Here is a 22,499-nt window from a genome sequence, read left to right as displayed (position 1 = left end):
CTTAATTATGCAAAAAAGCCAACATTTGATTGTCTGATAATTCCACATTTGGATATACCTTGTTTCACATTTATTAATCAAAGTTTCCAATAAAAAGGAAGAATAAATAAATAAAGGAATACTAAAAAAGAATAACGGATAGATCATTAACGCTTTAAGACTGTGGTTGTTTTTTTAAAAAGGATATTCGGATTCATTATAAGTTATCCAAATTGTTCTTGTTAGTCATGTGAGAATTTTATTACTCTTAGAAAAACTTCTGAATTAAAGTTTATTTTTAGAATGTTCTCTAGTTCCTGAGATGTTCACAATAATACTATTTACTACACAGACTGTGGTATAATTCAGTCACCTAAACATCATCTAAAGGGGTTTATTTCAGAGGGTTATTAAGAGACCTGGCATGAGACGGTTCCATCAAAATGAACAGAGTATTTTAGTGACTCACGGTCATTTAAAATCTCATTGAACCTTGAAGCAAAACTGCACTACTTTGTTAATACTGAAATAAACAGACCGGTGAGTGTAATGAAAATCCAAAGATCACACCAAGCCAGCTGTTGGGAGACTCGGCATCGTTCCAGAACCCTCGACCTGACCACAGAGGCAGTTCCTCTCAGGGTAGGCCGCCAGCCTTCGCCATCTCACAGCCCCGATTTGAGAAACACATTCCTGAAAAGAGCTGGTTTCCAGTTTGTTGCCTAACAATAGGAAATAACAAAGGTTTAGATCTGCTAGGGTCAGCTTCGCTTTTATTAGTCATTGAAGAAACACAATTAAGAACTAGGAATAGGGCTTTCCTGGTGGCGCAGTGGTTGAGAGTCCGCCAGCTGATGCAGGGGACACGGGTTCGTGCCCTGGTCCGGGAAGATACCACATGCCGCGGAGCGGCTGGGCCCGTGAGCCATGGCCACTGAGCCTGCGCGTCCAGAGCCTGTGCTCCACCACGGGGGAGGCCACAACAGTGAGAGGCCCACGTACCGCCAAAAAAAAAAAAAAAAAAAAAAAAACTAGGAATAAAAGCACAACCCTTTCAGGTCACGAAGAGCCACGTCACACTTTAGATTGCAGGATTGTAGGTGCAAACTAACCGAATAATCAGAGTTTTGGCCTGGCTCCATCAATATTTTTCAAACCAAGCACACTCAAAATAAATGCTATATACATGTTATATGATAATTCTTAAAGGCTTCCTGAAGTTTAAAGTTTAGAAAAGCAGCGACTTCTACTTGAAGACAAGAGTCATAGTTTTTTATGTATCTGAAGTATTTGATACAGGGGAGGATATAATTTTGAGTGTGACATTCTTGCACAGTAGGCATGCTGTAAGGTTAAATGATGAACACCCAAACATTATTTCCTGTAGCAATGAAAACAGAGCAGAGACAGACCAGCTAAGGAACAACCAAATCAAGCCTAATCCAGGTTATCCAATTACCCAAAGAAAAGGGAAAGGGAGCAGCTCACCTTCCCACTTGCCACCTATTAGGTACAGCAGCCCAGGAGCTGATTCGTGGGCATATGAGAAAGGGGCGAGTCAAGAGGCAGAGACACTCGCCCTTTCTTAGCTCCCAAGGGAACCCTGACACTGGCCCTCAGCTGTCTGAGTGCTGTTCAGCTGGAAAGGAAAGAGAACACTGGCTGAACTGCCAAAACACAGCAAGGAGCAATCAGGTGTAATTCAAATGTTCATGACCTTATAGAGATTTCCATATGACACGTCTACTTAGAACTAATCAAAATTAATATAATACACAGTACACTTTGCAAAACATAAAGAAATCAACTGTCAATATTTTACTACTAATATACGTATGAAGAACCCACAAATGGACTTTCATTTCCTTGGAAAATTTAGACATGGGGCATATCTTTTTGTACTAGATAGATTGTAGAGCTTCTAAAAGTCCATGGTTGTCTTTCGTTTTCAGAAAATGCAGTGACTTTCATAACTTAGGAGCAACCGCTGCTTGTTTTAACACTGGGCACTGAGGAAGTCAGATGTATTCCAACCACATTTCAGTGACATTTCTGTAAAAACAGAAACAATGCACTCGATGCCTTTTACCTTAAAAAGCAAAATGTTTAGGTGGAACATTTAAGCAATCAATTTCCCTCCTTCCCCACCCTGTAACACATCCTTTAAACAGCTCCCAGCCGCTCACCTGGATGACCTTATAGAAGTAGGCGTACTGCCGTGCTGTGTTCTTATACTGGCTGAAGACGTCATGTATGGCCTGTGTGGACTGAAGGTAGCGAACCTCATCCTCTTCGAAGTAGAGAGGGGTGTCGTATTCGCTGGGGAGGGTCTGAATGTAGGGCTGCCAGAAAGAGTTAGGGTCGGCTCGCTCACACAGCAGATGAAAGGCCAGTGTGATGTTTCCCATGGCTTGAAGAATTCGGTCTTGAGAATACAAGGGCCCTGAATTAACCCAGAAGGTAACAGCATCAGTTCCACACACTGCTTTAAAAAGTGTTTATTCAAAATATATATTAAAGTTATAGGAATATCTTGATAGTCATGTAACATTTAAGGTAAGGTGCCCTCTTCTTTTGACATTCTTCTACTATGTCAGATTACAAGTGTGGAAAACACTTCGTGTGGATTTGGGGAAATATTTCACTAGTTGAGAAAACGACCAAATATAGTCCCTAGCGCCACAAAATGAAATTTTATATATTTTTATCATTTTTGCTCTGCCTTGAACAAACAGAAATTATTCTCACCCAGCACTGAATTTTTAGCAGATTCAACAGTCATTAGTAATTTTCGTGGAACCCATAAAAATAATTCTTCTGCCTAGGAGGAAAAAAATAATAGTAGAATCACCAAGACATGTTACAATTGTCAGTCCAGCTACATCTATGGTCAGAAATCCAATCACAATGAAATACAACTTAAGGTTGCCTATAAGCATTTTATTTCTAATTATCAAATACGCTTTTAAATGTACACGTTTATGTCACAGTTAAATGAGTAGAAGCATCGTCTCGAATCCTGTTTCCAAAGAAAAACTATATACACTGGGGAAAAAAAAATCAAAAAAGCAATTCGAAGCAAATATAACAATTTGGGAATAGAGCACAAGGGTGCTTATTTATTCTTTGCTGTACTTAAGTTCTAAAAACAAAACAAAACAAAATTCTACCTCCAACAAAAACCCTAACCTGCCAGTGTGAATTGCTATTGAGTTTCTGAAGCTAGAGTAACATTCCTTCCTCCACATGCTTGACCTTAAAGCACACGGATACCAGCGAAAGCACAAGCCCGTAAGACATACTCTGGTTACTAATTTTTTCCCAAGGCATTATCTCACTACTTTGGCAACATGAGATGCTTCTTTCAGGAAGTCCTGTCCATGTGTCTATACTGCCTAAAGCATGCACATCAACATAGTACCTTGAGTGGGGTGATGGTGTCACGGGTATATGCATATGTCCCAGCTCATCAAAACATATACGTTAAATATGTGTGATTTTGTATATCAATTATGCCTCAATAAAGCTTAAAAAAACATGCACATAGTGAAGACGGACCACTGCTAAGATATTCTGGGCAGCATCCATACTAATGATGCTTCTCATCAGAGATGAGAACAAAGGGTGACAGCTGGTTTACTCTTGCCATTTACCAATGTCTACTATTTATTTTTATGTGTGTCTCATCCCTTACTATATCAGCCTCATGAAGGAAGAGATCCTGGTGTTTTGGGAAGCATGGTATAATAACAAGCAAGGTACTATTCACACACTAGATATTTAACAGGTATCTAATAAACCAGTGTATGGTTTATCAAGGTATTATTGAAAAGTAAACTACGACTTGACCAGAGATGCTGCTGGAAGTTTGAAGGGACCCAAATAAATAACATCCATTTCCTCCACCCAAGTTCTGAACCAACTGAGAGAGACACAAGAATACAACAGATGGTGACACAAAATATCACCTACGGAATCCCAGAATTAGACAGACTCCCCACCTAGTTACAGGCAGGACTGGAGCCCCGACAGGCCTCCCCACGTGTGGCCTGCCCTGTAAAACTCCCAGGGTGGAGAGAGCAGGGGAGAGAACACATATGGCAACCAGCTCCCACGGAGAAAAAGGCCAAGCCCAGATCCTTCTTCCAGAACCATCAGATCGTTACATCTCCTCTCTAGGAGCGGCATGATGAGGGCCAGAGAGAGGCCTAGAGCCCCGCCGGGGGCTGCTGCTCCCTTCATCTGGAAGGAAGGACCGAGAGTGGAGAAGAGCTTTGTCCCTTAGCACATGGATATTTCTCTTCTTCTTTCCCCTCCCCTCTGCTGCTGCTGTCGCCGTAAGTGGTACCTCCAGCCACTCAGTTACCCACTCCAGAAAACCGGTCCACATCTCGACACTGCCCACCCTCCACCCCACCCACATCCAATCCATCACAGGGCCCTGTGTGCTCTCCCTCCAAACCACCCAAGCTCACATCCTCCTCTTCACTCAAATCTCAAAAGCCCGCAAGACATGTTCTCTGGTCTCCTAACAGAGGTTCGGAGATGTGACCCGACTTGCCCCACTCACTGGCTGATAGCACAGTTCCAAGGAGGACAACCTGGGAGGGGCTGTCTAGAGCCCTGGGCTGAGGCCCCTCAGGACCACGGGGCCAGCCGGGAGACTGCAGGTCAGGGAGAGGGAGGTGGGCTGCACACTGCCGACACGCCCACAGTGTGCTCAGGACAGCCCGAGACGCCTGTCTCCAAGTCCTGGGCCCTCCACGCCACACCACCCAGATGCTCTTAGAGCCCGCCCCCCAGACCAGCAGCTCACCTACAAACTCACCTTGATATCTCTTGTCGCTCTCAAACCGAAGCCCTCTTCTTTGAAGTTCACCATTTCAAAACCCTCAACAGAGGCTCCATTTTCAGAGGCCCATTTCATTAGATCAGGAAAGTAATCTTCTCTTTTTCCATCAAAAGTAACAGACAGACCTATATCAATCCGTGTTTTAGAAAACAAGAGCTACTTTTAGAACATATCAGTCATGTTGCTCTCAGAAAATAAAAAACAGACCACTGGAACTACCTACCTAGAAATAGTAGTAAGACTCCGATCTTGAAAAAAAAAAAATCAAAACTGACCACCAGATGTCACAGTACATACCTTAACTAGTGACAGGAAAGGTGAGTTAAAATCCTGAACACCCTGCTGGTTACAGAGCGATAGCTGCTGGTCCCAGGTGATATGAATATTGGCGGTCAGGTTCTATTAGGTGCACTAACAGGGATGGGGAAAGCCTTCATGACCACTGCAGGTTCCTAGAGCAACCTGCCATCTCTCATGTGCACATTTGCTTTAACAAAACTCACACGAAAACAAAAATCAGTAGCTCACATACATACATGCACAAGGAGACGTCTGTAAGGAGGAGCCCTAGACCCTGATTCTAAGAGCACAAAACTGGAACGCTCTGAATTTCGTCCAGCAACTTAAATGAGCAGCATCTATATGTATCACTGTAAGCGAAACACAAAACTTAACACCGGTTTTCTGAAAGTCCAGTAGTATGATACCATTTACGTAAATTGTTAAAATACCAATTACTACCATCTATTTGTATGGGGTTATATATGAAGCAGAAACACATTCACTGTAAAGACAACGCCCCCCGAGGGGGAGGGGAGGGGAGAGGAGGGAGTGGGATGGAAGTGTGGGGCTTCAGCTGTGCCTGAAACGCCTAATTTCTTAAAAACAAATATAAGAACCAATCAAAGCACGGAGGGAGGGGAAGAGATCGGACCAGTAGCTGAGAAGGAAGGAAAGAAGAACTTGAACCCACAAGACTCTGGCATGTATCCAATTGAGATAGTAGCTGCTTAGGTGTTATTTTCGGCACTTTTCAGCACGTTTGAAATATCAAAAAAGATGAAAAGCCATGAATAGGAAAAATCATTATTTTTCTGAGGAATAAAGAGAGAGGAACAGGAACTTCGACCACATGAGGTACTGGGCACAGAACCCAGCCCAGGGCCTGTGGCCATGTCCCCAAGATACAATTCATGGTTAACTAGATCTGTGAAGCAGGACTGCCTGGCCTGACGCCGTGCCAGGCTAGGTCTGCAAAGGTATCTGCTAAATGGAGAAAACTGATTTTGTTAGGGATACTCTAAAACAGAATTTACTCTTCCCTTATTGAGAACTAGTGAATGCTCTAACTTCAGTGCCAGTTATAGTAAATGGTCTCTACTCAGCACAGAAACTCAGGATATAAAAAAACTTTTCAGCAACCAATTTGGTGAGCCAGGATTAGCACAGTCTACCATTTAATGCAAATTAACACATTATAAAAGAACCCGTCCCCATTGAGGGTTTGAGACTATCTAACCTAAAGACTGCATGTTTGCAGATGTGCATGCGAGAGCGGTAAAACTACTCCCTAAGAGGGCAAATACAAAACAAACCGTCTTCCCACTAACTTTCATGGCAATAAATAAAAGGGGAGTCAAAGAAGTTCTCTCATCCTTCTGAACGCAGGCTCCTTATTATGCTTTCTCCTTCTACCTTCCGTGTGGCCTGCATACAAATCTACTTTTTGTGCTTTACAGCACAAAAACAATAGGTATATTGAATACGCTTTTCCGAATTGACACTTGGCCCCATTGCCAGCCTGACTGGGAATCATTAAGATGCCTACTGAATACACCCTGGAAAAACACAGCCTGAGAAATATAACTATGTCTCTTATTAAATCAAGACATATTTGAGCTCATTGTAAATCTTGACAAGACACTAACCAATCCGTATATATTTGTGTGTTGACCACACAACACCATGTACTGGCCTCAAACCCTAAAGGAAACACAGGATGCAAAAACAAATTTAAATATGTATTTCATAAAATAAAAATAAATGAAAGTTATACCATCTTAGTCCCCAGATAGAAAAACTGTCCCCGCTGAAGCTCAACATTTTTATCCCTTCCAAAGCAGCAAAGGCACCTCAAACATGGGGAAAATCCTGATGGATTCCCAATGCAGTTTCCCTCCCAATATCTAGGAGCCCTTCTACAACCACCACCCAGACAGGCACGGAGGCCTGAGGGTTGATGCCGAGACCTTCATTCTCAAAGCCTCTCTGCTTATGCCAGGTTCCACAGGATATTATTAAAATGTGATGATCATTTGAGGAAATTTACCTTTTTGTTTTTTTCGTATTTTCTCAACTAGAGACCGGATCTGCACATACTCTTCCCATTCTTTTCCTGGGCCAGGGGCAGGACTACTGCATTCTGTAACACAAAAACCATGGCACCGAAACATTTCTTTCAGCTTAACCTGTTAGTCTTCAGAAGAAAGAGGATCTGGGTTTTGTTGTTGCTGTTGGTTTCTTTTTAAAGAACAAAGGTATATAGCCGTGATGACAGAGGTGAGAAGTATAAACCAGGTATACTTTTTTTTAATTAATTAATTAATGTTTGTTTGTTTTTTGGCTGCGTTGGGTCTTCGTTGCTGCACGCGGGCTTTCTCTAGTCGCGGCGAGCGGGGGCTCCTCTTCGTTGCGGTGCGCGGGCTTCTCATTGTGGTGGCTTCTCTTGTTGCGGAGCACGGGCTCTAGGCAAGCAGGCTTCCGTAGTTGAAGCATGCAGGCTCAGCAGTTGTGGCTCGCGGACTTAGGTGCTCCGCGGCATGTGGGATCTTCCCGGACCAGGGCTCGAACCCGTGTCCCCTGCATCGGCAGGTGGATTCTTCACCACTGTGCCACCAGGGAAGCCCATAAACCAGGTGTACTTTTTAAAGCACGTAAACCCTCTGAAACCACCCAGGCCACATATTACACTGTGACCACAGGACACAGGTGTGAGCACCTAACTTGCATCTACCCCATTCTTGCTGCTCTGATCAATTTTCCTCAGAATACTCATAACAGGAAAATCTAAAAAGCTAAGCTAAAATGCAAAACATTTTCCTGAAAACTCTTGTGGATGGTGAAAAGAAGGTATATTAAGAGTCAACATTTTTTTCTAGTTAAACTCCATAACAATGATTCCCTAAGGGAACCAGTTAAATTGGACATAAGGACAATTAGTCAACAAACATTTCACATCCTTGTGTAAGGCTCTATAATAAGCACTCTGGGGGAGTTACAAAAAGAGATGGCACAGTTGCCGCTAAAAAAGAAGCTAAGATTCTGTCAGGCCAAAACCGAAAGACCTACCCGCCAAGACCGGAGCCATGGCAGTGGAAGGCCGCACCCCGGGCACCCGGCCTGTCAGCGGCCCTGACCTTTTAAGACAGTATCAGTTTAAAGAGAGAGACCCCGACCACATTCCTGATAAACCTCCTGGCCCCCTTTGTTCCCCACAGAGAAGACTAGATGTGGTAAATAATCAACAGGGGTTGTGGGGGTAGGAACTGGGAGATGGGGACTGACACATACACACCATTGATACCATGTATAAAATAGACCACTAATGAGAACCTGCTGTATAGCTCAGGGAACTCTACTCAATGCTCTGTGGTGACCTAAATGGGAAGGAAATCCAAAAAGAGGGGATATATGTATATGTATAGCTGATTCATTTTGCTGTACAGTAGAAACTAACACAACATTGTAAAGCAGCTATACTCCAATAAAAATTAATTTAAAAATTAATAATAATTAACAATAACTAGTTATGCATGGACTCATAACTTAGGTTAACCCGTCTTACTTCACTCTTCCATCAACAAACACTGCCTGAGGCCCCAGAATACAGGAGCCTGTCCTGAGGCCGCCTGTAGTCCAGCAGGAGAGACAGGTGGGGGCGGGCAGGTACAGCCGTGCTCTGTGGGAGCCCACACTGACCTTCTGGGGGGCTCCCCACCGGGGGGATGGGAGAACTCAGGGAGGGACCTGACCCTGACTCAGTTGCTGCCTGCCTGCCTGCCTGTGTCAGGGAAAGAAAGCGCAATTTTTATTTGGGGGTTAGCCTCTCACATAATCTAAAATAAGGGGCCAAGAAAATGAGACAAACGTAGTTAGTTAATCGAGTGACCACAGCTAAATCTGAAACATACAGAGCACCAACTTAAATTCCAATTTAAAGAAAGAAGGTACCAGCTTACACTAACTTGCTAAAGCAAGTATCGGCACTTAACAGATACTTAATTTCCTAGAGCAAGAACGGATAACCTCCATACGTGAAACTGGAAAACTATTACGAATCACTGAAAGTAAAGGGAAGGGAGCCCAGTTCCTACGTTTGCTCTCTGAGCGGCACGCTGCGCTCACCTCTGGCTTCACGGCCCAATGACCTTCAACCTTCACGTGCCGTAGCTCACATGGGGTTCGAGACACTCTATTTACTGATGCAAACACTGCGACTCAGCAGGGTTAAGGAACTGGTCCAAGGCCACACTGTTAAAAAGCAGTGGAGTTTGGCCTGGCCCACCGGTGCAGGCGGCAGGGTGGTTATCTACATTCATTCGTTCTGTCGTCCAAGCCTCCTTTAACCATAGTTACAGTTGGTACCGTACCTGTTAGGTAAAAGTTACCTGTTGGAACCTGTTGGTACCGTACCTCCATTTTTACAGGCAGGGAAGCTGCAGGCTGGGGAAGATCTGTAATGTGCCAGGCCCCATGGCTAAACAAGCTGCGATCTGAACACAAGCTTGTTTCACCTCCTGCTCCCCAGATCAGGGACCCCCACGCGGTGCATGGGTGTGAGGAGAGAGACACACGTGTCCCACACAGAGGCGGGAAGGCCGAGCCAAGACTTACTCTGCAACAGCTCACTGGTTAGGTTCAAGGTTTCCTTCGGGGACACGCTTGCCGTAGCACCAGTGCCTGATTTCTGCGTTTTTACTCGACTCTTCTTACCCATTTTCTGACTACGGAGAAGAAAAAGAAAAAACAAAGAGAAAAGCATTACATTTCCAAAGAACAAAACTGAGTAATAAAACGTGGCACAGCAGTGGCTCGGCCTTGAGACATTAAGATCTTACCTCAAAGGTGCCATATCCTGAAGTTTCCCTCCAGAAAAAGCAACGTGTAACTAATACTAGTATTTGGAGGCACTCAAATGTGAAAAAAAAGCTGCTTTGTAGTCTCTGGAAGAAAAGTTCGTTCCTTTTCACCTACAAAAACTACAGTAGAAGCAAGTTTTACTCTAGAATTTTTTTCAAATTACATAGACTTCATTGTATATCCTAGTATTCTGTGATACTACATAGATAGAAGTTACATCTACATTCATGTATCACAAACTATCACATGGCCACAAAAACCTATATATTCTCTCCTCCCTCTGCTTTAAACAAATAATTTCCCATAAAGAGTAACTATATCATAAGCAACAGATTAGACCCTCTAGACACATGCTGAAGACATTTTAGAGATCAAAGAAACTTCAGAGAGCTAATTCAATTCCTTAATCTTGCTTCAAGGAAAATCCAAAGTACCTTGCCCAGGGTTTCACAGGAAGTCGATGGCAGACCCTACCCTCGAAAGAGGTCTCCACTGCCTCCCAGCCTGGCACTTCAACCACCCGGGAGCCCTCAATGGTCTAACAAATAAGAAATGGCCAGGATATGCCACAAGCAGACGAGACAGTGGGACAGGGGATGCACCGATAGACACCGGGCAGAGATGTTTATAACATCTGTCTGAAAACATTTTATAGCAGTGAGTCAGGAGACGTGTCTTGAAGAAAGAAAGGGACTGGGATGTATGAAGAAAGGGTGGGCAACTCAAAGGCAGGGCAGGAATGAGGGAAGCACATGGCAGGGCAGGGGGCACAGCACCCCAGGTGGAGAGGTCTCTGTGGGGAGCGGTGGGAAAGAGGACCCCAGCTGCAGGAGGGCTGCAACTGTTGTCTGAGGACTTTGATCTGAGCATTCCTCCTAAGACAGCAGCGCTTGAGGATGACAACCCAAGAAGACGGAGAGAGATCCCCCCAGAGAAGCCACTGGAGCCACCCACACTAATGAATACCACACACCACGACGATGCTCCATGGACCCCTCGCCAACAAGCTACAATTAATCTCAAGGGAGAACCAAAAGGCGAACTCTGACCTACTTGTTTTTTACAAAGAGAAATGACTATTGTAGTGTGGAGAGCTGTGATGGGACAAAAGGTTGAAAATGCATATTCTCCTGCAGCCTAGCTGATCACTGATTCCACTGCAATGACTCCATGCAAATACAGGCCATGCTAAAACAACAGAAAATAGCATTCTATTAAAGGGCTATCTTATGTAGCTTCTCTGATGCGTCTGATGCATGAAGTATACTTTGTAACTTACGTATCTAAAAAGCCTTCTAAAACACAAGAGTGGAACACATAGTGCCAGGCACCCTGGAACAAAAGTGAACAGATAACAATACCTAAAACTTCGGCAGCAAAGAGAATTAGTTATTTTGAGATCAAAAGCAGAAGGAAAAAAAAAGTGTGGGGTGGGGGGAGCAGGCGGGGGAATGGTTTAAGCACCTTTCCTTAAGCTCAAGGACTAAACGAGAAGGAAGCTCCCGGGTTTACTAGCTCACGGCTGAGAGCCCTGGACAGAGCACCTGCCGCTCTTCTTTGCACCAGGCCCTCTCCACATCTACCAACGGCATCTCTGCGGAGGACCACTGAACTTGACCTGAAAACAACTAAGACTACCAGTAAGCCTGGAAAGTAGGGCTTTAATCACACTTCCAAATATAGCTTGGCAGGAAGAACTGTGAAGCCCGCTGTCAGAGATGGGCTTGCCGGCCTCTCCCTGCCAGCGTGACCTTCTGTGTGTTAGGCATCAACTCAAAAACATCACTCAGATAGTAACTCCAAGACCCTTCCCTCCTCTTAGCAGGCCTGGGGCACAGTGAACCCAAGGCAGCCGCGCCCCGCCTACACCAGTCTCCCCAGCACGAAGACCCGAGGGCTACAAAACAGGCTTCTTCACTCTGCCTGCAGCCCCTTTCCCCTCCCCACCCCAAGTCTTCCCTCAGGAATCCCTCCAACTCCCATCACTCTCTGGCATCTAGATACCTGTCCTGAAATAACAATTGTTAATTAAAGCAGCAGCAGTAGTGACCCTGTGTGCAGTCCTTAACCTCTGCCAGGCACTGGGCTAAGATCATCTCTTCATTTGATCTTCCCGGACGCTCTAATCAGTAGGTATTAGCTTCATCTTTTAGATGACATTCTCAAAAAGGTGAAGTCCTCCATCTTTGTCCAAGGTTAGAGGTGCCTGTGCTCGGCCACTGCCCCACTGCTTCTGTGACATGCAGAGCAAAAGCACAGGGCTCCGCAGGGAGCAGGAGGGCGGACACGTCTTCCAGACCCGACACCGACAACATCCGGCCAAGTGGTAACACCCCTGAGTATCTCAGGCCACCTGCTCGTCTTGAATTCATCTCTTGCTTAGACTATAAGTGTCCTGCGTTCTCCCTGCCCAAGCCCACCCCTGCCACTTAAATCTGCCCCCACTGAGTAACAGGTACCAATATACAACATAGGTGAAACTTCAAAACACATCAGGAAATTAGCACCTGGGAGAGCAGCTGTCCTTGAACTTCATACACATGAAATTATACAACATGTAGGCTTCTTTTGCTCAACGCAAGGTCTTTCCATGGCTCTAAGGTGACACCTAACCTCCCCAGCACAGCCCTCAGGGCCCTTTACTGCTTCACCCCATTTTCCTTGCCCGGCTTTATTCTTCCCATCACCGCTTACACAACACAGCTCTAGGATTTGCTCTTGTTCTCCCCTTTTCCTGAAATAAAGCTACCCTCTGCTAACCCTGTCTCCTCCTGGCAAAATTTTTCACATACTCAGTCAAAATGTCCCCCATGGCCTTGAGGAAATTCCAGGCTCCTCCATGCAGCCCTCACTTCCATGCAAATCTGTAAGAACGGGTCAAGTTCAAGGTGATTAACAGATGCTAAAGGCTTGGCTTACCTTGAGATCAGTCTTTTGGAATTCTCTTTGGACTGTTTCCCTCCCACAGGGATATAAGCCCTAAAGAGAGAAAGCAGCCTGCCCAGGTTAGACAGTAAGAATCTCCCAGTAGGCATTAACTCGCTTCTCAATTAAGGAGGGGTAGGGAGATGGCTGTCCTTCTCCCCAGGGGATGTACCTCCCTGGGGTACAAGACCCTAGGTCCAGACCAGCTCTTAATCTGTTCTACCTAGAAACCAGGTTGACAGTGACCTCACCCAGGAAAGCCTCCAGTCACTTGGACCCACTCTGTCCCTGAGCTCCTAATTACTCAGCCCCCGGCGCACTGAATCAGAGGCATGTCCTCAAGTGTGTACTTGAAGAAGTAACATTTCTGGAGGGCGGGGGTTCTCTGTACCCAGTTCTATGGCCCAGCAGCCGTTTTTCTGAACTTTACAGACGTCAATGTCTATAAGATTCATTTGCCTCTGGATTCGATATGGTTTGGCACCAATTCTTCTCGCATTTGTGTGACCAATGTACCACCTAAAAGTACCTCAAAGGCGGTAGCCCCGCATTTACTTCTTTTCACCCCACAAAGCATTAGGCCCTCCTGCCACCCTCTGCCAGCTCCCTCAGCCCCTCAGCCCCATGCCATCCTCTAATCCACACGCTCCCTCTTCTCTGCGGCCTACGTGCCTTCAGCCCTTGGTGACGGTGTCTGAGTCTTGACTCAAACCCCAGCTCACCGACGGCCCCCTCCCCACTCCACACCCTGCAGAGCTCAGCCCTGGAGCCCCCACAGCCTCACGCGCTGTAGCTGACATCATTTATGTGCCTACCTCACCCACTGGTGTGGCTTTCTGTCTTGTGGCAGAAAAAACCCAAAGCTTCCATTTCTAAATTATCTGTAGGGTCTAGTATGGTGCCACGGACACAGTTGAGGGTCAAATATTTGTTGAATGAAGGAAAATCTTATCTGAATTTACTAGTGTTACTTATGGGTAAGATTTATTTCCCATCACAATAGTAAGATTATACAGCAAGGAACCATTTTGATATATTCTCCCACCAGTGACAGAACAGTAGCCAAAATGAGACATTTACTTAATACTTAACTACTACTGCTAAGAACTAGGATGACTCTTAAAAGTCAAAACATAAATTTATACATATAAAATTCACATTTAAAAAATAGTTTCCTTTGGGAAACCGTAGTTTGTTGTTAGAAAAGCTTTAAGGTATTAAAGTTCATAAAAGAATCTCTCCAATAAACACAAACTGAATTTTTAAAGTGTTTTTGGTCTCTTAGAAAACAACCAAGCAGGAATAAGTCCATTTCCAATAGAAATGGAAGAGCTGCTACTCAAGCACAACTTCAAGCTCCGGGGGCACTTGTGACTGGGGGCACGAGCATCTGTACGGCTCTCTGCACTGGCCAGACACGTTCCCGCCACAGCCTGCAGAGGCCAGTGGTGACCACTGGCCTGGCAGGGTGCTCAGGCATGGCTATGACTTGGCCAAGAGCCCACAGCCAACAAGCAGCGGACCTACAGCTTCAACCTGAAACCCTGTGTTACATCCAGCACATTTGCAACTAAACAAGGTCTCCTACATCCACATGCCAGGACCACACCAGCTGCTGCAGAAGATGACCACAGCCAGATGAGGGACAGCCAGCCCTGCGGGCCACAAGGGTGAGGAGATGAGGACCCTGGACTCAGCCTGGATAACTCCTAAAATGTGCGGGCAAAGTAACCAAACAGAGAGGGGTAAGGAATAAAGTACAGGTAAAGAAGAAGGACTAGATGTTCAGATTCAGTCTGAGAAAGTGTTAGAATCCAGTCTGAGTGGTTTCCTAAACTCAACCCCCTTCTGCCTTGTTTAGCTAACAAAGATTTCCCCAACTTCACGGATTTAAAATAACTACCTACCCTGTTCATTTATGATTCAAAAACTTGTTACATACAATGAATAATTTTCATTGTGAGTTCAGCTGAATCCGGGGCTAGATTCCAAGTTTCAACAAATGAAAGAGTCAAATAGGTATCCTGAATATTCTTAGTGCTCTCAGTGGAAAAACAGTACCTATTAGTTTAATTCATCAATTTCCTACAAAGACCAAATATTTCTCTTCAATATTTATTTCAAATATGTATATTAGAAAAATACAAAGATGTGCTAAATTAGATATGTGTATGCACACACAAAGTTAAATGCCAAATTTTAGCCGAAGGTACAATGCTAAATGAAAGATTTTTTCCCCCAAAGTTTAGATCGAAAGCAGGTATAATTTCCAAATTCTTAATGAATTATCTGGGAAAAACAAATATACAGTAAAAAAGGACTTAAACAATACTTAACACAAAAGAAAATAATATGCAGAAAAGCAATAGGATTGACAGGCAAAAGGATTCTACAGTAAACAATTACAGTGACAGTCCTTCAAAGGAAGGGGCATCTATAAAAAGAAACAGCAAGCTAAGAGTTCCACACATATCTACATTGCTTCACCATCAAGATATTTTAAAAATCTACAAAATCCTCAAAATCTGGCTCTTTATAACACCATAAACTATTTAGCAAGTCCATCAACAATCTCTCCACCTAAGAGATACAACAAACTTTAGAAAACAGTAAAATAGATGGCATATTCAATTATTATTTAAATTGCTGACTAATATGCAAGTGTCATCTGTAATCAACAACCACTTCTGACCAGTGAAGTGATTCTTTCACACATAATCTGCCTAAGTGAGGAGAAATAAGAACACAGTGCATTTAAGGAACTTGGCTGATGGCGTGGTGGGCGTGGTGAGGGGGATACTTAACCCATTTTTACAAAGTATACTTCACACCTACTGAACAGACCGAGATGGAATTCAGCTGTGTGGGGTTTTTTTTCTTTCCCCCAAAATTCTAAACGGAATGAATGTATATTTGCGATATTCTTGAGTTGCTTTCAACTAAATACAACTAGAATAAACATTTTTGATTATACTTATTTGGTAATTTGGTAAACCAGAAAACCTTAGCTCAAACCCAGCATCTGTTTTTCAATGTATGCTGCATCTTCCCAACTTTACAGCTGGTTTGACTAAGGGAGAGAATGGTCCTAGGGCTTCCTCCCACCTCAGGCTCCCAGCTGTAAACGGACTTGAAGGGAGTGTGAAGCCTGCCTAATCTTTTGGAGGAAGAAAAGAATCTCACTAAAATACTTCACAGGCCATTAGGATCAGATTACTACATACTGAATTAAATACACAGACTACAGGATGATGGCCTAGGAAAATGAAAGCACTCCCAAATTGAAAAGCATTTAACTGTGCTAAGCTCTCTCTCCTCCAAAAACTGATGAAGCATACATGGTCCTTGCGTTGGTACCATGTTAACTGAAATACTGGAAACACCTCTCTTTGCACAGTAGCAGGATCTAGTAACAGGGTCAAGCCTTACTAACTTATACAGGTTCAAGTGGCTAACTAGCACTCATCATTCCAATCTCTATCAAAGGAGACACTGATGTGTCACAGCTCAAAAGTACCAAGAAGTCAGGGCAAGCAGACAGGCGAGATGATGGAATTAATTTCAACTCAGTAGCTACATACATACCAAGATGAATGTAGACCTATAAGCTGCATGTAATTAAAATTTCAATCTTTATACAGAACAATCTGGGCTGTCATATATACATATATAGATAGATACGTAGATAGATACAGATATACACAAACTTGAGATTTAAACTTGCTCTCTACAATGTTTTTGCTATATTTCCACTAATACACATGATAATTTTAGAGACACTTAAACCATCTTTGATTGACTTTTCAATACATAATAGTCTTAGTTTTAAACTGCTATTGAATTAAGTTGTAAATACACTTAAAATGAGGCTCCTATTTAAAGGAAGTTGCAAAACAAACTCTTCATAAAGCAAAGAATCATTCAGTATCATGAATAACCATTTCCTATTATAGCTTTCTAAAAGAAAAATGTTAAGGGTGAAGGAACAGCTAGCTATAATCTGTCAAGAAATTACTTTCAAACCACCCACATTCCTCCCATAAGGATTCTAGATTCTAGAATTGTGGAACATCAGGTTTGGAAGAGACCTCTGGGGCTATCTGTGTTAACCCTCAAGCCTGAACATCTTTAAAATAAAGATATCTAATATTATGTAGCAGGTATGGTTATCAAAGTGCTTTGCTCTCCACTGCCAAATTCAACCCAAGGAGATGAGTCCCCAACTTACTGTGGTTCACGTTCAGATACTTCAACTTTAATACAGACGGTGCAAGCGCATACACATTCAGTAGAAACCTTGAATTTTTATCTTTTCCCAGGCTAGTGATATGCAGTGTGATACCCTCTGGTGATGCTGGGCAGTGGCGGCAAGCCTCAGCTCCCCGCCGGTTACACGGAGCATGAGCGTAAACAACGAACACACTTACAACCCTTCTGAACAGACAGCCATTCTGTTTTTCACTTTCGGTACAGTGTTCAAAAAATAACATGAGATATTCAGCACTTTATTACAAAACAGGCTTTGTGTTAGATGATTTTGCGCAACTGTAGGCAAATGAAGTGTTCTGAGCGCTTTTAAGGTCGGCTAGGCTAAGCTGTGATGTTTGGTACATTAGGTATGTTAAATGCATTTTCGACAATGGTATTTTCAACACGCTATCAGGATGTAACCCCATCATAACTCCAGGAAGATCGGTATAGCTAACACTGCCTTACTTTTCTACCAGCCAAGTGAATGAGTGAATTCATGCTTGCATTCAGTGCACATTTCTTGAGTATCTAATATGAAATGCAGGGATAAGTGAGACGTGGTCCCACAGTCTTGAGGATAAGGTGGTAACCAACTACACCCTTTGTTACGTAAACTGACCTTCAGCCAGATACATGTGCTACATTAAACAACTGAGTTTTGGAACCTAAATGCAAATTATTCATGCTGTCACGTTGTTTGTTTCTGGGCTGTTGAACCTGTGTGTGCCCTGGGGCAGGCCCCCAACATGACCGTCTTCATCATAACTGCATCATCAGGCATATTTCCTATATCAGGAACTGAGGTAAGCATTTTACACACTAGACAAAGAAAGATATTATGCCCACTTTACAGATGAGAAAGCTGAAGTTTAGTGAGGTTAATAAATTTATGCAGCATGACAGACAGCTAGTAGCACAGCCTCATCAGCACAGCTCGATGTCAAACGTCACAGATGCCCAATGGTATTTCATGGATTCAGTGCAAAACCAACCCCCTTAGAGAGGCTCTGAAGGTTCATTATCTCTGAAATTCTAAATAACAGTATTCCTTTGCAGTTGTAAAACATACCATGTAAAGCTTTCACCCCTTTGGCCTTTTAAAACTATAGAGTCATTATGCTGACCTTGTCCAAATACAAAGGAGTGGCCTCAGCTTAAATTTGGGACATGAACAAAACTTCCAAATTTTATGATAAAGGCAACTTTCATGAGTATTTTTCAACACTAACCCTTACTTTCTCTTAACTGTGCTTAACAGAAAACTATTGATACTGAAGAGTCAGGCCTATTTTCTGAGATTGAAACCTTAAAGGTTTGGTCATAGAATTTTTAGGCCTTGTTATGTTCTAATGAACTGTATCGTAAACAAAGGGGAAAGTGAAATTCAGGATGGTAGATAGGTAATAAGGCTAAAATACTGCATACTTATTAAGAGTTCTATGTAGACACCTGCTTATCTAATTCTCTAGACAATTTTTTAGTCCTTCTAAAAAATAGTGAAAGCACTTTTTCCTGCCCTGTCCCTCTGCCCCCCGTCCCTCTGTACCCCCGTTATTCAGCCTACACATGTAAGAAGTTAAAATTTTACTCTGGCTTGGTAATCAGTATCACTCAGCTCCCTTTCAAAATCTTAACTTCAGAGCTGGACTTGTCTTCCATTGCCAGTCAAGAGTGTTTGGACTTATCTTGATTATTAATTAACTTCTACTTGGAAAGGACTTGAATAAGAAAAAAATGTTCAAAGTCTTAACTTTGGTATTTGAATTTTATAATCATTTGGAATCATTTTTCTTCCATTCAAATATATTTCAGTTGAAAATTGTCAATAGCTGTGTTTGTACCTCTGGTTTTACGATCTGTTTACTTCTAAACCTAGAAGAAACTCCCAAATGGAAATGGAGTCTACACAGCTAATCTCTGGCTTGAGTTACTGAATGAATTTAACAACAAAAAGGATTCTATTCTGTTAATCAACTTTTTCCCCATAAGACTATTAAAATGACTTGAAAAAAAAAAACAAGTCTCAACTCCTTTGTAATAAAATATGTGTATTAATATTTTGTTAGAAATTTATTTTTACTTTGAGAATAAATATTATGTAAATTATATATGCAGATCAAACTATTTAACAATCTCCAATTTTATGAGTAGGAAAATGAGATGACATAAGGAAATCCAACGTACAGAAGTCAATTTTGTCAAGTAAGGTACACTTGTATATGCAACAAAAGTGAAAACCAGAAAAATTTAAAAGCCAAGGAATCCTTAATCTGACCCCCTTAATATGACTCAGAATGAACTGATATCCAAGATAAACACTTCTTCAACTGTAGCAAGAAAAAAAGGATGCACAGCAAATCAAAATATTCTTTCTGATAAATTAATGGGCCCAAATATAATTCTTGTTCATTGAGAAAACAAATTAACTGGCCACAAGCAACTTCCAAAGTACCATAAGAATAAAGATATATTCACTCTTCACTATTCTGTTAAAAGTGTTTAATGCCATAGTAATAAATGACTCCATTTCCTTTGTGCGGGAACAAAATCTAGGTCCCACTCCCAGGACTGAGGTACACGAAGAGAAAACACACTTGAAACTCTTCCTCCCTACTCCTCACAGAAGCCAGAGAAGACAAACCAGTTTCTAAAGATAAAAAAAACCTCCCAGTGATAGATATTCATCAAACTACACCAAAAAAGATACAGTATTATTAGTTACATTTCTAAAAGCTACTGCAGATTAGTGATAAGAAAAAAGGAGACTATGTAATTCAAACATTTTGAGAGATTTGGAAAGCTTCAAACTAAACTGACATCTGGTAAAAAGAAAGAGAAACCCTGAGCCAGGAGGTAAGGTTTTCATTCATATTTTTACTAAAATTCCACGCGCCACAGAGTAGGTACCTGGTTCCCATTGAATTCAATGATTATCTGCTAAATATTTACTGCGAGCAGACTCCAGCGTACTGTAGATACTCTCCTCCAGCTGTCATCTCCTTTGCCATTCTCTTCTGGATCATGAGAGCGACAAGTTTTAAGGAAACGGTTGTGACCAATTATCAGAGCTCTCAGAACAAAACAGTTTTCCAGGGGTTGAACTCTAGAATGGAAAACTATTTCAGTACAACCTTCACAGCTCTCTCAGTTTCCAGTGGCTTCTAAAGCAAAGGTTTAATCGTCACTGAAAACGGGGCCTAAGTGTTCAGCAAGTGTTACTTTCTTCCTGACAATCTTACTGCACTCCTATCAACAGAACTGAACAGAAACTTTCATTTCTACAGCACATGTAGACATAAATGTTTTAATCTGCGAGTCCAACACCATTCCTATCCCAGGGATCACTGGAGAAGAGATGAGAAGCAGCAACCATTTTACTCGTTCAGACTAGAGTTTCATTTCAGACATTAAGTTACAACTTTGAATATATATAAGAGAGGGCAGACAGGAAGGGGTAGCAGAAGGAAAACACAGGCCGTTGGGGCCCAATAACAAGCTGTTCTGCGGCTCTCTGAGAACTTGGCTTTTCAAATTACTATCCTAGGCCCGAGAAAAACTCCTTAAAATGCTGGAACTTTTCCAAACTATCAATCACAGCAGCCCCAGCAACTAATGTGCTAAGATGAGACTGCATACATAGTAGACTCTGTATGGACACAATATATCATGGTTCAAGTAAGTCTTGCCAAATTTTAAGGGTACAGAAGAAAGCTGCGTTTATTTTGCTATATTCTTAAGTTAAATTCATTCACTTAAAATGGTAAGAAAAACCTTTCCAAAATTATTTCTGGTTCCTTCAGTTTTGAAATAGCAGTAGGGTCATTTTGGAGAAAAAAATCGGGGAGGAAGAGGTTATCATCTACACACGGCGAAATTCAAACTTCTCAGTGTCCAGTTCTGCCAGTTCTGCCGAACGCATACAGCTGTTGTAACCACACCACTATCAAGCTCTGTGCAGATCCATCACTAAAGGGTTAACTCTTCGGAGGCTCTTAAAAGCAAAATTCACCTGTCAACATACTTTAAAAAGGATTTTTTCTTTCCAAACATCACCTCCTTCATTTGGAAATGCAAAACGTCACCTCCTTCATTTAGGATCCCAAGTGATCCTACACCAGTCAACACACGGCAGGGGTAAGCCCCCCCCTCCCCCGCCGCAAGTGGCGCCCAACGCTAATCGGCTCCTCCCCCGCCCACCCCCCCCACCCCCGAGTAGACACTGGGGATAGAGGATACACAGTTGCATCGCCAGGCTGGAGCCACGAGGAGGAAGAGTTTGATGCTGGAATGACAAACTCCAAAGCACTGAATTCTTCTCCCTAGTAGGGCACGGAGCGTGGGGAAGATGGCCAGGGCGCGTGGGAAGAAACATGACCTATTTTCAACGACTGTTTTTATAACTGGAAATTGAGGGAGAGAAGCAGGGGCTAGTCCCCCGAGCACCCCCGAGGGCACCTGAGGTTTGGAGAGAGGAACATGAGAGCCACACCGTCCTCGCCTAAGCAGCCGAGTGACGACGGGAGGGAGGGAGGAAGAGAGGAAGGAAACGGGTGCGCGAGCCAGCCCCACGCAGAGCCGAGCCGACGAAAGCGAGAGGGACCGACCCCGGCCCCACCCGGTGGGTGCCGAGGGGCCGGGCGCTTCCTGCACCTGCTGCCACCTCTGGGCGGGCAGAGCGGGGAACGGAGCTACGGCCGCCGGGAAGGGACGCTGGGCAGCGGTGAGCGCGCCCCCGCCCCAGGAAGGCCGGAGGGCAGAGACCGTGCGGCGCCCTCCGACCTCGCCGGGCCCCCGGCACCCAGCCTTGCCCGCCGGGCCCCAGGGCGCACCCCGACCCCTGCACCCTAGGCCCAGAGCGGCCGGCGGGGCGCGGGCCGGACCACGGCCGAGGGGCGCCGGCCGGGGTTGGGGGCAGCCTCGCAGCACTCTGGGCGGTGGGGGGGGGTTGCGACGCGAGTCTGCCCCGCGGGCCACGCGCGCGGAGGGGCCGCCGCCGGCACTCACCTGCCCGCTTGCCCCTTCGCGCAGCGGCGGCGGCGCCACACTCCGCCGGGACCCACAGTCTAGCTCAACCAAGCCCCAGGCGGTGGCGGCGGCGGCTGCGGCCGGACAGGCGGGGGCGGGACCGCTGCCTGAGACGGCCCCGCCGCCGCGGCCCAACCCGGTTCCGCCCGCCCCAGGCCCCGCCCCCGAGCCGCCGCCGCCGCCGCCCATTGGCCCGCGGTTCAGTCGCATGGGCGCGGCACCGCCCCACCGCCCCCCGACCGTTCCGCTCGGGTTCCTGCCCAGCCATTGGGCCGGCGGGCTCCGGGGCCAGAGCGGCCTGCTCGGCCCCCGCCAGGTTCCGGGCCAT

The 22,499-nt window shown here is 44.3% G+C and overlaps 1 protein-coding gene across 7 annotated transcripts in view; it reads right to left on the bottom strand.

Moving 5' to 3' along the window:
- The window catches only part of SETD3 (SET domain containing 3, actin N3(tau)-histidine methyltransferase), a 69,516-nt gene extending 47,231 nt beyond the window's left edge, over positions 1–22,285 (bottom strand). The window contains exons 1-7 of one of the 7 annotated variants that reach the window (XR_009542958.1): positions 22,151–22,240; positions 9,949–10,089; positions 9,725–9,834; positions 7,161–7,253; positions 4,808–4,956; positions 2,728–2,800; positions 2,166–2,422 (exon numbers count right to left, since the gene is read on the bottom strand). Coding sequence is in view for 5 of the 7 variants with exons in the window: in XM_060162572.1 (XP_060018555.1) it covers positions 2,166–2,422; positions 2,728–2,800; positions 4,808–4,956; positions 7,161–7,253; positions 9,725–9,834; positions 9,949–9,962 (696 nt within the window). In the remaining 2 variants the exon portion in view is untranslated. Of the gene's footprint in view, positions 1–2,165; positions 2,423–2,727; positions 2,801–4,807; positions 4,957–5,128; positions 6,225–7,160; positions 7,254–9,724; positions 9,835–9,948; positions 10,090–22,150 lie in introns of those variants that run through there. The other 6 variants (XR_009542956.1, XM_060162572.1, XM_060162493.1 and 3 more) reach the window with 6 other exon arrangements.
- Between the last annotated feature and the right edge of the window lie 214 nt (positions 22,286–22,499).

This window comes from Lagenorhynchus albirostris, chromosome 1 (genome assembly GCF_949774975.1).
Source record: "Lagenorhynchus albirostris chromosome 1, mLagAlb1.1, whole genome shotgun sequence".
Lineage (NCBI taxonomy): Eukaryota > Metazoa > Chordata > Mammalia > Artiodactyla > Delphinidae > Lagenorhynchus > Lagenorhynchus albirostris.
This window is presented reverse-complemented; position numbering and strand designations above follow the sequence as displayed.